This window comes from Aulonocara sp. 'chitande type north' Nkhata Bay, linkage group LG23 (assembly GCF_057382095.1).
Source record: "Aulonocara sp. 'chitande type north' Nkhata Bay isolate Kocher_YH1m ecotype deep benthic linkage group LG23, A_spYH_male_GT1.1, whole genome shotgun sequence".
In the NCBI taxonomy this organism is placed as follows: domain Eukaryota; kingdom Metazoa; phylum Chordata; class Actinopteri; order Cichliformes; family Cichlidae; genus Aulonocara; species Aulonocara sp. 'chitande type north' Nkhata Bay.
In genome coordinates, this window is record NC_141365.1 from 22,195,296 (window position 1) to 22,212,846 (window position 17,551).

The 17,551-nt window shown below is 42.0% G+C and overlaps 1 protein-coding gene across 1 annotated transcript; it reads left to right on the forward strand.

Moving 5' to 3' along the window:
• Positions 1-13,452: 13,452 nt before the first annotated feature.
• Positions 13,453-17,322, forward strand: gbx2 (gastrulation brain homeobox 2). Its single transcript, XM_086283184.1, has 2 exons — positions 13,453-14,384; positions 15,781-17,322. Exons 1-2 carry the CDS (start codon positions 13,865-13,867, stop codon positions 16,323-16,325), a joined length of 1,065 nt encoding a protein of 354 aa, XP_086139310.1. The 5' UTR covers positions 13,453-13,864; the 3' UTR covers positions 16,326-17,322.
• The last annotated feature ends 229 nt before the right edge of the window (positions 17,323-17,551 follow it).

Here is a 17,551-nt window from a genome sequence, read left to right on the forward strand (position 1 = left end):
CAGGGGTTATAGATTTACCCGATGTATGCTTTTCTTTTCAAACCTGCTTCAAATCTAACTGCTTTTCCAAGGGAAGCTCAATTTCTCAAAAAAAAAATTTCAGAAAATCCTTTTTTAATCCCAAAGTCCATTTTTTAAACAATGTTTATGGTTGGTAGCCTGATATTTCACCAATCCACCACAGAGACACCCTCCAGTGAAAACTCAAAAGCTTTGCAAATAATAGAATGATTCTCTAGGAGGAGTGTGTAAAAGTACATTACCTAAAAAATACAAAAATCGCACCTGAACTACAAGGTCAGTTCAAAATGGCAGACTTCCTGTTTGGTTTTGCATACAATTCTTTTTTACATTTGGGGATCTTACACGAGCCGCCCATTTTTGTACATGCATGAAAAGTAGTGCAAGGGCTTCTGCAGTGAAAGCTGTTCTCCTGCACCACCATTTTCGCCACATCTAATGTGAGTGCCTTATTTCATGTACTTATGACCATGACCGACACCTAAACATCAGCCTTCTGTTTCACAGCGATTCAGCACCAGAACGCGGCTTTCAGTAACAACTCGCAATTTTCACAATATAAATATAAAGAATCATGAAGAACTTTCACAACAACTGTGCACAAATGTGATAAATCTGCTACAGGAAGTAAATCAAAGTATTATCGTTGAATACTGGTGTGAAGATGTGTGAAGTCCTGAACTCTTGTCACATGTAAAGTCTGGAGCTGAACACATATGACAGAGTGCATTTGCTGTGTTTCACAAGTTCATGCAATGTCACATTTATTTCCATCCAGAATTTCATTAATATTTTTTTCCCAAGCTCTCGTACTGATGATGGGAGAAACAGAAAACTTTATATAGTCTTCTCCAACATCCCAAAGATTGTCAGTGGGGTTAAGGGCAGGGCTCTGTGGTGGCCAAATCACTTGTGAAAATTATGTCTCATGCCCGATGAATCCTTGCATTGTCATCTTGAAATTAGCCTAATCATTAGAGAAGAAAATAAATCCACTGATGGAAAAACCTGAGCATTCAGTATCTTCAGGTCCCTGCTGACCTCATTTTTATGGGCATGTAATGTTGCTGAAACTAGACTGAACCAACCGAAGTAAGCCCAGATCATAACACTGCCTCCACAGGCTTGTAGAGCAGGCACAAGGCATGCACCATTTCATCCACCTCTTTTCTTACGGTGATGCATCGCTTTGGAAAAGTGTCAACTCAGACCACATGACCTTTATCCATACAGTCCAGTCTGTACGCTCTCTGGCAAACTGAGGCATTTTTTCTAATTAGCCTCATTGATAGGTGGTTTTCTGTAGCCGTCACAGATAGTGTGTATGGAAACGTTCTTACTTCCACTATTAAACGTAGCCGTGACTTCTAATATTGATATTTATGATTTTATTTCACTAAACTTTTAAGTGTTCACAATCATTCAAGGTTTTTTTTTTTCCACAAACACATTTTTTCTTCCAAGATGATGGTTGACAACTATCTTTTCACATTTTAAAATTGCACTGAACAGTTCTCAGTCCAGTTTTAGTAGTTTCAGGACTTTGCTTGTTTTCTTTGCTTGGTAAAGGTCGACAATTCGACCTTTTTGAAACAGATTAACAGCTTTTCCATGACCGTGGTCATACAAGTTTAAGAAATCAGAAGCTCACTCATTCACTGCAAATAACCTTCCGAGAAGAAACATATCAATCACCACCATAATGATTTAATGGAAGGACTTACCTGTTTGCTTATTTTCATCTTGGCTGTGCGCTGTATGTCAATTACAACAATATAAAATTTAAAACATTGAAATTCCCCACAGACATGCCTTTCAGTGAAAAGTTAAGAGGTAATAAGACCAACTAAATACGATGATCGTCTGATGAACTTCCAGAGGGAGTTCGTCAAACGTAATGTTGTTTAAATTGTATAAGGGACACTGTTAACCCCCTTTGAACCACCCATGAGAAGGGGACGCTGTGTGAGCTAATTTCTTTATTTTCTTATGTTTTATCCATTTGTTTTTATCCTCGAGCCATCATAGTTTCTTCCTCAGTTTCTGCAATGATGATACTCATGTATATGACTGCAGGACATAAGAAATACTGGAAATAACTAAAACTACTTAAACTCAGTCTTTCTCACGATGAGGCAGATATCCCTGAGCACAGGCTGACAGGCCCTCTGATTCATATCAGTGACCTCTCAGCATGTCTGTGTTCATCCTGATGAGACAAACGAGGACAATCCAACAAGGAGAAAACACACCACACGCAGGCGATAAAGACGTTAAACCTGCGGGGCTGTGGAGAGGCTAAAATGAGACGTTTCTTGTGAGAAAACCAAAGGAGAGGCGTTTCAGAGACAAGGCGCTCATTCATGATGAGAAGGCGCACGGCGCTCTCACCCTCGTCTTTCCCTCACAGCAGAGCAGACGGGCAGATTTGCAGCGTTCCTTCATGTCACTAATGGAAGCCGACACGGTGAACCCAGAGGAAACCAGAGGCAGCTCTAACCCAATTTTAGTCGCCGTCTCCTCGCATCCTATTTGGGTGATTGTACCAGCAGTAATTAAGGCTGTAATAATTAAATAAGTCTCTTTTAGCCCGAGTGTGGGAGAGGAGGTGAACATCTCGACAGATCTAATTAGCTCGTCTGAAGCCTCTGTTGTTTTTTTCCTTCCTTGAGCGTCTGGATGGTTTGCGGTTGCCTCCGATTCTCTGGGAGTGTATACTTACCTGTGTGTTTGTCTGGGCAGAGGTGAAAGGTCAGGCTGGGTGCCTTCACATGCTTAAAGAGGGGGGACGGCTGCTTTCTGTGGGTAATAACAGTCTTTAGAGGGTGCAAGCACACCTGCTCCGTGCTGCTGCAGTGAGGGTTAGAAAGTTGCTTAAGTTTGACTAAAAACTAAAGCCCACCAGCAGCTGTCACAGACCTCCACATGCATTTTTCTGGAGATCATCGCTCTCCTTTGAAGACGTGCTGACACGCTTATAACCCAGAAAACTAGAACAACGTGAGCTACAATATGTTCAAACATGAACATGCAAAAATCATCTGGTTACTTGAATCTGAAGTTGCTCGTGTCCACCAAAAAAATGAGACACACACTTAGCTGTCCTGTCCACAGTTACGATGCACTATTATATGTCACATATGCTGTGCAACACCTAATAGAGCAGTGTACATAATACATATATACAGACTAAAACCTTAATTTAAACAGGTAGTCTCAATGAGGGTGAGATCTTATTTTCAAGAGAGACAAAAACATATCTAAGAGAAACTCCCCCCGAAGAGCATAGCTACACTAAAACTTTGATGTTTTGTGATATTTTTGTTACAACATGATGATGGGAGTCTGTTATGGCATCATTGTGATGTCATACGGCATTGGATTGAAAAAATAAAAAGTGTGTTGTGTGCAGCTCTCTCCATGTCCTTTCATATGATATGTTACTCAGTATGATTTCTTGAAGTTTCTTTGTCATGGTTAACTTTGACCTTTGGCGCTAACAATGAAGGTTAAGGTGCTTAGCAAGCCTAGGTACACATGTCCCCCAAGGTCTAGCACCTTGCCCAGTTTTCATCAGCTCCAGCTGTTATTGGTATCTACATCACACAAAATTTGAAACTGATATCTAAAAAACTGTGGACGCTAGCAGCACTTGGGTGTTACTTAACCACTTCTGCTCCTTGACTTGTTTTTATGAGTAGGAGATAAACACTGATGTTCTTTCAGTCATTGTTTATGGCAGGGGATGTCTAAACATTTAGTGAAGAGTTCAGCTACAAGTTAGACGTTTTTACATATTTTAGATATTTCAAAAACTTTCTAATTATCCTCAGATTTGTCTTTGTGCTATGCAGATATTTCTTAGGTTTTGCTAAGGGTTTTTTTTTTACAGCAGGGGGCGCTGCAGCAGAGAGTGGTTTACACTTTGAACAACTGTCACTCATTTCAGGCTTTGGTTTCTCTCAAACTCCCTCAAGAAGTCATTTTGTTCATATTTTCTGCATGTCAAACAGCTCATTGTGGGTAATTAGTTTAAAATGAAGCCAGTTTGTTGCTGCCTCAGGACGAGCACTGAGGTCGAAACAAGACACCCGCTGATCTGGAAATGACTTTCTGCTCCGATTTTGTTCTTAATTTATGCTAAAAGACATTTGGCTGTTTTTATTTACTTGTTTTTTCCTGTTTAAAAGCTAAAATTCAGAATCCAAACAGCTCTTATTTACAGAGATATGTCATCACAAAGACACAAAGCTCCAAACCTTTCTAGAGTTTTTGTCACAATCACAGAGTAAAACAGAAAAATAGAGTCTAAGATCTACTTCAGCACTCCCAGACTCCCAGACCTGTATTTAACCGTCTGCGACCCCCCTGCTTGACTCCTCCGGGCTTCCATATTTAATCTGTCTGCATTTTCGGGTCCAGCTCACTCAAAGCCCCGAAGAGACAGCGAGATGTTTCCCAAACTCCCACAGCTATTACCGAACTGGAACCGCCCTCAGACAGAGGCAGGGAAGTCTGTCTATTTCTCCAAGCTCTCTGTCATCCTACAGGGGGCACTGTGGGTTAATTAGACTTCAATTGGAGCACGTTAAGTTTATTTGGTGGATTTTCTTCCATTTGTGTCAAAGTGTTTCATCATACAATTAATAAAAGTGGCTCGCTGTGTTTTCAAGTTAGAGTTCAATTCAATTTTATTCATACAGTGCAAATTACAACAACAGTTGCCTCGAGGCGCTGTATGTTGTAAGGTAAAGACCCTACAATAACAGAAAGAAAACCGAGGAAATCCCAATAATCACATGACCCCCTATGAGCAAGCGCTTTGGCGACAGTGGGAAGGAAAAACTCCCTTTTAACAAGAAGAAACAGGACTCTTCCAGACAGTGATTATGAGCTTTTAGTCATGAACATAATTATCAAAAAGATTATCAAAGACTCCTGTTGGAAATATCCCCATAAAGCCAGATATTACCACGTCGTCCCCGTATGGAAAGATACTTTTCATGTGATCGTGACGTCAGCTCTGCCACCTCTGAGATGCCTCTGATGATGATATACCAAAAACCAACAACACAACAAACTCACTCTAATCAAAGATATTTGGCCTCTCATTTGTACCACTTTTTTCAAAGACTCTTTACAAAATTAAGAAATACTTTCACCACAAGAGGGCAGCATTTTAGCTGGATCTTTAACTGTATAGTTGTCGACTCCTGTAGGAGTTATAAAAATATATTGTCTAAGTGTGATGGTAACATGAATTCTGTACGACAGTTCAGCTGACACTAGCTTGAACAATGTTGGGATTTACTGTAATTTCAATCATGGTTTTTGGATTACTGAGCTCAATTTCTAAGCTAATGTCAGCTGTTGTTGCTCACAGTTGATACTGGAAGCCAAAGACACCCCAATTTTGGTGTAAAATTCATCCTGAGTACTTCACATATAAATCAATCCACAGGTTTTCAAAGACATTAATTTGTTACAAACTATTCATATACCAGCTATAAAAAAAATCATCTAAAACAAAAAAAGTTACATAATTTTCACATAAGGATAAATTTGGTTTCAACTTCTTTTCCTGAATAATTACACAGTAAATAAAAAAATAGAGGTTATTCCAAGCTGGAAGCATGCACACATCAAAGATAATACTGAGGAAGACTAAAAACGAGGTCGAGAAGATTCAGAGGGCATCATGCGAAGAGGAGTGAGTTAAGAATAATAGTGTTGAGCCAATCCACCAACAGAAACAATCAGCTGTACATCCAAGAAACACAATGTCTGTGTTTCTTCTGAGCTGCTGTTCAAATCGATCCACATGAGAACTGATGAACCAAAAGACTGACCCTCCAAGAACTCCAAATCCTGTTTGACAGCTCTGAACAGCACATCTCTTCTTCTCCTTCTAAATAAATTAATAAATTCGGAGAATTCACCAACAGATACCTGGTGGAGATGTTAAATTATCATTCAGCAGCATTTTTGGTCATTTCCTGTGATTATTTGTTGATTTCCTGTGCATCAAAGAGCTGATTTTCCCTCTGCTCTCTGAGCTCGATACGAATATTAAACAAACGATTTGTTTGGAGGTTTTCTGCAGAGTGACGATCAATACTGACCCTGCTCGCTGCCAGAAGATACTTAAGAAACTCAATCCCCATCAGACCTCCTTCTCATTGGATGAGCCGCCGTCAGGGCAGGGGCGACCTCGGCGACCAATCAATCGAGCCCCTTTCAGCTCTGATAATCAAAAATCCAATCAGTGTCCTAAATGTTAATTGATCTGGGAGTAGAGCAGCTCAGACTCGAGTTTGAATCTCATAAGAGAGATTCTGGTGCTTTTTAGAATAAAAATTAGGCTTTTTTTTCTGTCCGTTGGTGTCGATCACCCCTAAAGTTTAAGCATTTTACTCTCGTTAGCTGTGATGCAGACCACTGAGAGATTCTGGGAGTTCTCCCTTTGTAAAAGTTTTTTTTTTAAAAGGCTGAAAACAGAAACAGTTACTAATCTCATGAACCTGATCATCTAATTTTCTGTGAATGTTCTTCAGTGGGATTTCTGAGGGCAGAGAATTAAACTAAGAACCAACTATTTGTTTTTGTCTGTCCAAAATGACTGAAATTTAAATGTTGAACCCAGTAAGATCCATTATCTTGAATTACCCCATTAATGTTAACCTAATCTTTGAGTGACAGCTCAGTCATGTGGGCAATTTGAAGTTCTGTGCAAATTTACTTTCTTTACATAGTGCCAAATGAAACATCTGCTTCAAGACACTTTATATTGTAAGTTTAAGATCCTACAGAAATACAGAAAAAACCCAACAATCAGACAACCCCCGATGAGTAAGCACTTGTGGGAAGGAAAACCTCCCTTTTAACAGGAAGAAACCTCCGGCAGACCAAGGCTCAGGGACCGGCGACCATCTGCCACAACTGGTTGGGGTTGACAGGAGGAAGACAGTAAAGTGAAGTAAAGCTACATCCACACTGGAAGTGATTCATGAGGTGAGCAGGACCAAAGATCAAGTGTTCTCTACTTCCAGGTGAGTGACTGAACCATCCTATAGTAGGGTCATAATGAAATATTAAGCCTATGAATAATTGGTCGGGTTTTTCTCTTTGATACCTATTTTTGTAAGGCATCACCTAGACCAGGGGTCCCCAATCCCAGTCCACGAGGGCCGGTGTCCCTGCAGGTTTTAGATGTGTCCTTGATCCATCACAGCTGATTTAAATGGATAAATTACCTTCTCAACATGTCTTGAAGTTCTCCAGAGGCCTGGTAATGAACTAACGACTGGAAGGGCTCTCTGTCCTGGTCGTTGTGTCCTTGGGCAAGACACTTTACCCTACTGGTGTTGGCCAGAGGGGCTGATGGCGCGATATGGCAGCCTCGCTTCTGCCAGTCTGCCCCAGGGCAGCTGTGGCTACAACCGTAGCTGCTTCCACCAGTGTGTGAATGCGCGAATGAATGAATAGTGGCATTGTAAAGCGCTTTGGGTGCCTTGAAAAGCGCTATATAAATGCAATCCATTATTATATTATCATTATTAATCATGTGATTCAGGTGTGCTGACCCAGGATGAGATCTAAAACCTGCAGGGACACCGGCCCTCGTGGACTGGGATTGGGGACCCCTGACCTAGACAAATTAACCTTGGTGACAGGAGAAATCAGCATCCAACTCGATCTCTCGAGTATCTCTTCCACCCTAACCACTGTACCACAGCAGGCTAGAAATTGTCAGATTTGGTCATGACAAAAGCCATCCTTTAGAAAAAAGGCACTACAGACTCTAGATGATCTCAGACATTACTAAACTCCAAATTTCTGGTCCTGAAAGCTGTGTTTTGCAGACTCAGGGCTTCACACGGCCTTCACTTGGTCTTCACTCTGCAATTCTCACTCCTGATGGCGTCTCTTTCCTCCTCCACCGTGTGAGGAAATCCGGCCTGGCATTTAGAGTCTGACGAAAAGGTTGATACGGCCACACTGCTCCACTCTGACTGAATGGTGTCGGGCAGCACTTTGGGCGGCGTCCCCCTGCACCCTTCATCTGTGCATCTGCTTCCTCCTCTGCTCTGCTCCTCATTGTAATTGCTTTTCCCGCCACATCCCCTCCACTTTACAACATGTGGCGCTAATATCAGCAACCTCTCTCAGATTGTGCCATTTAGCTTCTATTTAAATGCTGGGGGGAGGCAATGGTGGGTGCAAAGGGTGGAGGGGCTGAGGTCGGCTGTTCTTCTTCTTCTACATCAAACTGGTTTATCTCGGTAAATGCCCGCCGGCCATTCGCAGGTCTATTATCGCTGCTTGTTGCAGCAACTGATGATCCAACCAGGTAAGCAGCTCCTATTAGAGGAAGCTTCATTTACTGCAGTGCCCCCCATTCCCCCCTAAACCCCTGCCTCCTCCACCTTCAACCCCCTCCACCGCCACCACCTCCTCCTCAGGCCCATAATGGATGGTCGTGGTGCTCGACTTGCATGCAGGAGAGGTTTAATTAAATCATAGTCCAATCATAATCCATGTTGTTAATTAAACTGGATAATTTATAAGTACAAAAGAGGGTATTTATTAGCTGCTCTGCGGTGGTGGCAGAGCTGTAACGTGCACGCTCCCCATGCACGGACACTTACACCTATGCTCCCCGGCCCCCCCTCTCCCCTCCTGCCTTCCAACCTTTTACTATTGATGCCCCCGTGTGATTGATAATGAGACAGAGACTGCTGTACTATTTGTCTAATGGCCGTGCAATTAAATTCCCTTGTAAATGACCCATGCCTCATTTCATCCTAATCTATGGAATTTTGATTGAATTTGTCAGCCCTAATTGAAAAATACTGCTATTTAATGTCTGCATTGCAGTTGCAGATCAGGCCGCCTTTAATGAGATCGTGTCCCAGTGACCCTGAGGAGGAGGAGGAGGAAGGGGAGGGAAGGAGGAAGGAGGAGGAGGGGGAGTGCCCTTGACTCAGCCTAGGAGAAGAGAGGAGGGTCCACTGGGAGATCCGCAGGAGGTCAGGGGTCACCGGGATTCATAAGATGGCCCGTGTGTTCGCCGGCGGCATCGACAAGCTTCGTATTAATTGATGAGGAAGCCATTACAGGATTCATTAGAAGGGAGCTTGATGCCGGCGTGCGAGCAAATATTGTGATTTAGAGCTGTGTTTTGCAGGAGATGGATCGCGGGATAATCACTCCGCCAACGACTTCAGACCTCATCAGGAGCCACGACAACACGAGCCAGAGGACGAGTCAGAAAAAAACAAACTTAAAGCAGATGGAAGAGGCGCTGATGGCAGGATTCAGAGGGTTAAAACACAGAAATATGAATTCCCGTGTGCATGCATTACAGTATTTGCAGGCTTTAACATGTCTGTCATTTAAATGCTTAACAGCCTCCCACGCAGACAGCACAGAAGCATCATTAATGGATTAAACTGAATGAGAAACTTGTCTCATTAAATGTATACATTTTGTATGTATTTATTTATTTATTTTACACTGACTCTGCACCTGTGTGAATGGTCAAACTGCCAGATTTCAGGATGATAGGTGAAAGCACTAAATGAAGGCCTGCTTTAGAAGATCCTTCGATTAAATTAACACAACGTCTCATTTCACATATTTGCTTATAAGCTACTAATGTCTGTATAACCAGACTTCAGTTTTTGTAAATGAACAGCTAAACAAACAGCAAGGGCCTTGGGTAGGTTTGGTTAGACTGGTGTTAACCAGTAGGAAGCCCCCAGCTGGTCCAAACTAACTTTAAAGGGTAGATTAATATTGGCTTCATAATGCAGTGCTTTACATACATTTCCTTCACACGTGAAAGATCCCTGGTTTGAGGCCAGTAGGAGATGCAAATCCCTTTGGGGTTGCATCACGAAAAAGCATCCAGAGTAAAAATCTGCCAGATTAAAAATACAGTGAAAACCCTGGTGAATAAGGGATCAGATAGGAATCTTTAACGGGCATATTTAATGTTTCAGCCACTGATGGTGCCATATGTAAACACTGACATCAACATTTACACAAGCACCGGGGGCACGCCAGAACGCCATCTCTGAATGATAGCTGAAAAAAATCTTTGCATCACTGCTGGTACTGAGGAAACAGAAGTCTCATCTTTCCAAGCCGTTGAAGCGTTTCTCTCCTCATAAATCTGAAGTACCACTGAAATGGTGGTAAAAACTACACAATCGCACACTCCTGTCTTCAGCCTGAGAGACGCATGACCCACTGAAACAAAACCAGTGAACGTGAGGTCATGTTTTGCTGCCTGCTACCATTCACAAAGGTGACAACAGCAGGTATCAAGTGGACTTGCGCTAGCAGTGGTTCCTGAAGAATTGTGCACCTTTTGGACTCATACGCCACAAGAGAAATGTCAATTTAGTCAGTTATAACCAAGATTTTAAGGAGAATGTAAATGGACCTTGGTAAAGGTAGCTAAAGGCTTAATCTTAACCATCATTACCCACCCAAAGCTATAAATCAGTTGGCAAACCAAGAGATCATAAAACACAAGCCAAAAACAGAAAGGAGGAAAAATGTCAGTGTCAGTCTAAGTTATGGCTAATGGTTTGGGTGATTCATGTTTTTCTTACGTTTGGAAACATCTGGTTTATGGCATTTATTTTGGTGTCTGCATCATTAACATTTTGGATGATTTACTAGTGATACATTCTCTCAGATAAAGGTAAATGACAACAAACTCTCTGTTGTCTGAGCAGGAACTGACCTTTCTGATTATTAACTAATGACTGCTCAAACCAGAGGTGCCAGACAGGAGGCAGAGCAAACCTGAGTCAGTCTTCATTTAGTTTAAAGACTCACTGAAATGAAAATTGCTCACTCTGAAATGAATTCATGTTTCTTTATGCTAAATATGTGTAAAAAAAAAAAAATTGTTTCCAGGGTGCAGTAAGTAAGGACGCTGAACACTTATGAGAGATTTTGGAACCAAGTGTGAGACAAACAAAACATTAACTGTGGGGATACATTTAGAAAAACACATTCATCACTAGGAAAATCAATGCCAAGGAGCAGTGAAGCTATTTGGACCTTTCAAAGAGAGTGCTCTTTTTTTTTTCTTTTAACATTTTACCCATCAACCCAATTATTCTTCAAACTTTTTGTCTTTGATGTTGTTCTGCTTTAAAAAAAAATCTAAATTATGTGTAACAGTGTCAATTTTAATAAACTGCCCAATAAAAATTATAACTAGAAGTGTCATAATTCAAAGTCTGACCAGATGGTGGCGGAGCTGTCTAGCTGTTCAAACACTTAAACACAATGATACAGAAATGTGTCTGTTTGTATGGACGTTTGTTTCTACACAAGTAATATAATAATATCATAACTACAATTTTAAGTACTTGTACTTAAAATTTGTAGATACAGCATTTCTTTTATTACTTTGCTGAAACTATTCAAATAAATGGAAAATGTGTATGAATATAAGTCCTAAAACAGTCCTGTTTGCTCCCACCTGGTGAATCATAAAAAGCTGCTCATTTTAAAAATGAATAAATAAAGTTTAATTGAGCTTTTGTGATTTGTGTTTCTACAAAGTATTTAATCTTTTTTTTTTTTAAAGACCACAATAATATAAGGACAAATATACTTACAGCAGTTATCATTTATACAGGTCTTATTCACATGAGTGCTGCTACTTTACTCATACTGGGTCACTCACAGCACCACCTACGTGAGCCATGTTCCCACAGCTATGGCCTGAATAAACGAAACAAAATTAGTAGTAGTAGTGCAAAGGACTTGGTTTGTGAGTGATGAGGGTTACTCAGACCATGGCTTAGATTGGTGACATGAGTGGGCGGGTAGTGGGGTGTGGGGGAAATAGTATTTGTTAACAGTCTGAATAGTTCAGGGGAAGAAGCTGTTTGTGATGAGAGGAGAAGAAAGAAAATTAGCTTCTGCCAACACTCAGACCATTTAAAGCAGCACAGCATCAAGATTTATATTCTGTTATTTTTTATTTTACTAAGTGGTGGTGTTCCACAGAGCTCCATATACGATTCTATTTTTGTTTGTTTTTTAAATTGTACAGCCTTCTACGTGGGGGCTTTCTGTGTGAATTAAGGTAAATGTCAGTTTATATGCAGATGATACTCTGATTTATTGAAACGTGTGCAAACATGCAGGATTGTAATTTAAATCATCATCATCTGCATATAACTTGATATTCACCTAATCACCAAGTGGGAACATGGACAATTAAAAACAATTTGTATTCTATGGTTTAACTTTTAAATGAGCTGGTGTTTAAAAAATGGTTCATCCTTATCAGGGGGCTTATGTATATCTTTATTTGCAGAACTGAAAATTTAATTAAAAAGATGTGGACCTAATAGTTATTCAGTTTTCCTCAATTTTGAGTGCATCTGAAACTCTTTGGGATTATTAGCACTACACTGTATGATCGATTTTATGAATACAATGCATCATGTTAAGCTTATTTAGTCGTGAATATATGTACTGCAAATGATGAAAGTTTATGACCTTTTAAAAGATAGAATAAAAAATATTTTAGTCCTAAATATTCTTTCAGTGTGCTTTTCTGTATTAAACCTGGGTGATAAAGTGCTGGAGCATTACAATGTGATATGACAACAAGACAAACAGACAAACTTCTGATTCATAGTGTCTGGATTTAGCTGCTGAAATAACAAGACAAGACTGCCGCCATCGGGTGAAACTACAAATTACAGAATTAATTCTTAGCACGCTTTTACAGAAAACCTTTCTCTATGCCAGCAGTCTGATCTGACCCTCCACAGAAAAAAAGTAAATTCTCTGCCATCTAATGTTTAAAAACAAACATATATGATTTGGTTATGAAAGGATGGATGTCATCACAGATGTAGGTGAATGTCAGGCACCAAAGAGGCTTTTAACTCTCAGCCAGAGAAGGACAAAGAAGCTTTGACTTTAAGCCTGCTGTCCAGCCTCCAAGGAGGAACATGAAGCAGCTACAACACTCTGATGAATGTCCAAGAAAAAAAATGAATTGAACTAAAGCATCTTTCCTCTGTGTCTACAAAAAGGCTCTAAACATCACCGTGCACATAAATCCTGCAGCTCAGGAGCTCCGATTATTTGCCGGATCACTATTACCTGGTGATTTATGCGGATTTTTAAATGATCTGTATCTGTAGCTTATTATTTACAATGATGTGTTTTCTCGGGCCTAAATGGCCCGAGGTTCCACTCAGTGTAATTGCCATTCATCCAGGATACCAAAGCCGCCCTATCGCGTCATCTCAGCCAGCCAATCATCGCGTAGAGCGCGGGGAGTGGGGAGGAGCCCTCTCGGAGAAGGCAGCGCAATTAAACTGAGGGGAGCGCAATTTAAATCCAAAACACTGCTGGACGCGCGCCGAGTGGGTGAAAAAACACACACGCTTACAGACACATACACCGAGGACACACACAAACCCACACCGTGTCAGCGGATGAGTAAGGGAGAAGAGCCCGCTGCTGTGACACCGGGTCCGGTCAAGTTGAAGTGGAGCGGCGCGGGACCCTGAGGTGCGCACTGTGCGTCAGTGCGAGCGGAAACACGCACAGTGGATTCTCTGGTTTTGTTTTTTGTGTGGAAACTAAAATCAGGAGGAAGAAGTGTTGCTCTCTCGGCTCCTCTTAGGGACTCTCTCTCCTCCGCCGCACTGATGGGATGCTCTTCTCTGCTGGGATTATCGCTCCTCTGAGCCTCTGTGGGCTTTCCTCACAACGGCGGTGACCCCCGCGGCTCCTCCGCCCGCAGCGACTCCTATCCGGTCTCCTCCGAGCTCCAGCGGTCGTTCATATGAGCGCAGCGTTCAGTCCGTCCTTCATGGTGATGCAGCGGCCACTCGGAAGCACCACCGCCTTCAGCATTGACTCTCTGATCGGGGGGCCACCTCAGCCCAGCCCGGGACACTTCGTCTACACCGGGTACCCGATGTTCATGCCATACCGGTCGGTGGTGCTCCAGCCGCCCCCACCGCCACCCCCGGGCCTCCAACAGGCGCTCCCCACCGGACATCACCCGCACCCCCAGATCCCGAGCCTGCAGAGCGGCTTCTGCTCCAGCCTGACGCAGGGCCTGACGCAGGGCATGGCGCTCACCTCTACCCTCATGGCCTCGCTCCCCGGCGGCTTCTCCCCGTCCCAGCAGCACCAGGAGGCAGCCAGGAAGTTCGGCTCTCAGGCACTGCATGCGGTCTTCGACAAAGCTCAGGAGCTGCGGCTGGACGCGGAGGACGGAAAGAGCTTCCTGCAGGGGAAGGAGTCTGCGGCGCTGCCGGGTTTCCACGACACGGACACGCCGGTACACGCATCCACAGGTAGGCGGGTTCCTCATCCCGTTTCCCGCTGAAAAATTCATCATTTTATCTGATTTCAGTGAAGGAAAAAAAATCCTAATTTTAAAGACTTTAGTTCGTTTGATGAGATGTTATGTTGAGAAATAAATGAAGCTGAAACGCGAGAATATTTCCTCATTGTTTACAGAGTTTCACGTGTTTAAACAAAAACCGTCCAGGTTTGATCTGTTTTATTGAAGCAAGAAATTAACTAAAAAAAATCTGCTTTTTAACGACGATTTTCAAAAAGAAACTGGGACATTTAAATTTGATTTTCTTCAGTGATTTTAAACGTTTTTATTTGCGTTTTCAAAATAAATTATTCGGGAATTATTCGCAGGCCCAGCGCTCATTTTTAATTTCTGTAAATCAACATTTTAAAGCTTTAAAAGAAATACCAATAATAACAATAATTGATTAATTTTAAAAACCAAACTTCACAATTCTCATAAAAGTGGGATCCATGTGGGTCGATTTAATCTCTAATAATTATTGAAATTATTCTGATTGATTTTTGTCTTTGCCGATAAATCATCCTGATTTGAATGTTCACTGACAGGGGAGAAAAAAAATCCTGCGCCACCGCTTTTATTGCTTCCTCATATAAAACAAACACATTTGTTCCCTCTCGGGTCCCTTATTTGTGATGATCTCTGACACATTAGAGTGTCACGCTGAGGGGGAGGTGCGGGGGAAAGGCCGCGCGGAGACACTCCGCGCGTAATTACGCATGAAAATAAAAATCCTCACGGAGCGCGTTCTTTGGAGCCACACTAACCTCATGATGGATATTGACACGAGACACGACAACTGCACCCCTAACCCCACCACGCACATACCTCCACCCCCAACGCAGCCACCGCCCTCCTCACCCCTTCAGCTTCCACACGTCACAGTTTCGCATTAAAAATGTAAATCTAACCTCATATTTAATTATTCTAACAGCATCTCCTCCTAACATATCTCTCACAGAACTTTTCTTCTTAACATATTTAGAAAAATATAAAGTTTTTGGCTTTTACATGTTAATCAATTTCCCCCCAAACACGCGGAGCATTTAAAGAAATCTTAAATGCGCATTTTCGCTCATTTCTTACATGTAATAGCTGTAAATTAAACTTTGCGATTAATAAAAAGTGCAGATTGTGAGAGAAAATTATTTTATTGGGTCGCTTAATTTATTATTCAGAATGAAATAATCAGAAATCTTTTGTAAAGAAGCATCAAAACTGTGAAAATAAGAGGGGAAAACGGAAGAAGCGCGTTTAAATATTTTGGTGACTTTTTGTCACGTTTGTTTCTGCCTTAAACTGATAAAGTTTGTTGGTTTTGTCCTGGTCTCACTGGTGGTGCTGTGTGTCCCTCCTCTTCCTCACAGTCAGAGCACACAGCAAAGAAGACTCCAAGGAGGAGGAGTGCGGCCGAAAGGACGAGAGCTTCTCCATGGACAGCGACCTGGACTATAGCTCGGACGACAACCTCACCTCCATGTGCCACAAAGAGGACGGAGACGGAGGAGGGGGAGGTCTGGATGAAGGCCCGCACCTGCACGGGCCCCCCGGCGGCGGCTCCGGGACGGGAGGAGGAGGCGCGGGGGGCGGAGGCGGTGGGAAGAACCGGCGGAGGAGGACGGCGTTCACCAGCGAGCAGCTGCTGGAGCTGGAGAAGGAGTTCCACTGCAAGAAGTACCTGTCCCTCACCGAGCGGTCCCAGATCGCGCATGCGCTCAAGCTGAGCGAAGTGCAGGTGAAGATCTGGTTCCAGAACCGGCGCGCGAAGTGGAAACGCGTGAAAGCTGGAAACGTGAACAACAAGTCCGGGGAGCCGTCCCGGAACCCCAAAATAGTGGTGCCCATCCCCGTGCACGTGAGCCGCTTCGCAATAAGGAGTCAGCACCAGCAGATGGAGCAGGCCAGACCGTAGAAGAAGAAGCGGGAGGACCGAGGCCGGACTGAGAGGCCGCGAGCCGCGTTTAAGGGGGGAGGGGTTGTTTTATTGTGAAAATATCGGATTCAAGATTTTCAAAAATCGCAGAACTCATTAAAAAAAGGAAAGAAAGAAAAGAAAGAAACGTGAATGAGTTTAATGTGATGGGTTTATTATTTTTTATAGTTTCTATTTTAACAGATTTCTTTCATCGAAGCTTAGAGAAAAGAAAAAATATCAAATGAAGTGAATGAAACTGATCTGAAAATGTGACAAATTCAAACATAAAGGAGGATAATTCAAAAATAATCATGTGATTATTTTTCATGAAGTAAAATCTTTAAAAATCTTCTCACTGCAGCGCTATTACTTTCGGGATATCTTTGCGATAATAATTATCTTTATTACATTTCATTTGATTTTTATAAAATAATTTTACATCATTGAATTGAGAAATCAGAAAAAATAAAAAGTAAAATCTGAAAATAATTATTATTCATCACTGTTTAAAGAGGTGCGATTCTTTTCTCTCTCTTTTTTTCTTTTTCAAACTGCGGCACCGATGCAAGAAAATTCCGCTTTTTCTGAACGGATTTGGTTTGATCATAAAACACTGTGGACATCTCCACAAACTAGGAACCCGACTGACTGCAGAGGCTGACTCCGGACTTCTTCTTCTCTGCAGGAAGTTAAAAAATAAATAAATAAAAGAACACCTGAAGCCTGAGCGCGTGACTGAGCGGCACCAAAAACAAAAAAGAGACAGAGAGAAAATTGCGGCAGGAGGAGGAAGACTCAGACTGACGGGTTGTTTCGGCAACATGTTGATCAACCCACACCCTCTCCCCTCCTACCCCCACATGTACATACTTCCGGGACCAAGCAGAGGAGTCGTGTGTTTTGTTTGGATTGAATGAAGCTGCTAATTTATTTACACAAAACTTGTGACGAGAAACAAAAAAAAGATGAATTAAAGTGTGAATTAAAAGATGATCAGATGTTGAACAGCTGCAGTGTCTCCATTCATGCCCGGAAATCATCTTCATCTTCCTGCCACTTTAGTTAAACTAAATAAATAAAAAACACGGGCATTTTTTTTTACCAACATCATCAATGACAGCTAGGCCGGAAGTTTGTATTTTTTTTTACAAAATAAATGTCTAGATTATTATTATTTTTTATTCTGAAGGCCTTAAAGCTGATTTCAGACATGAAGGAAACGC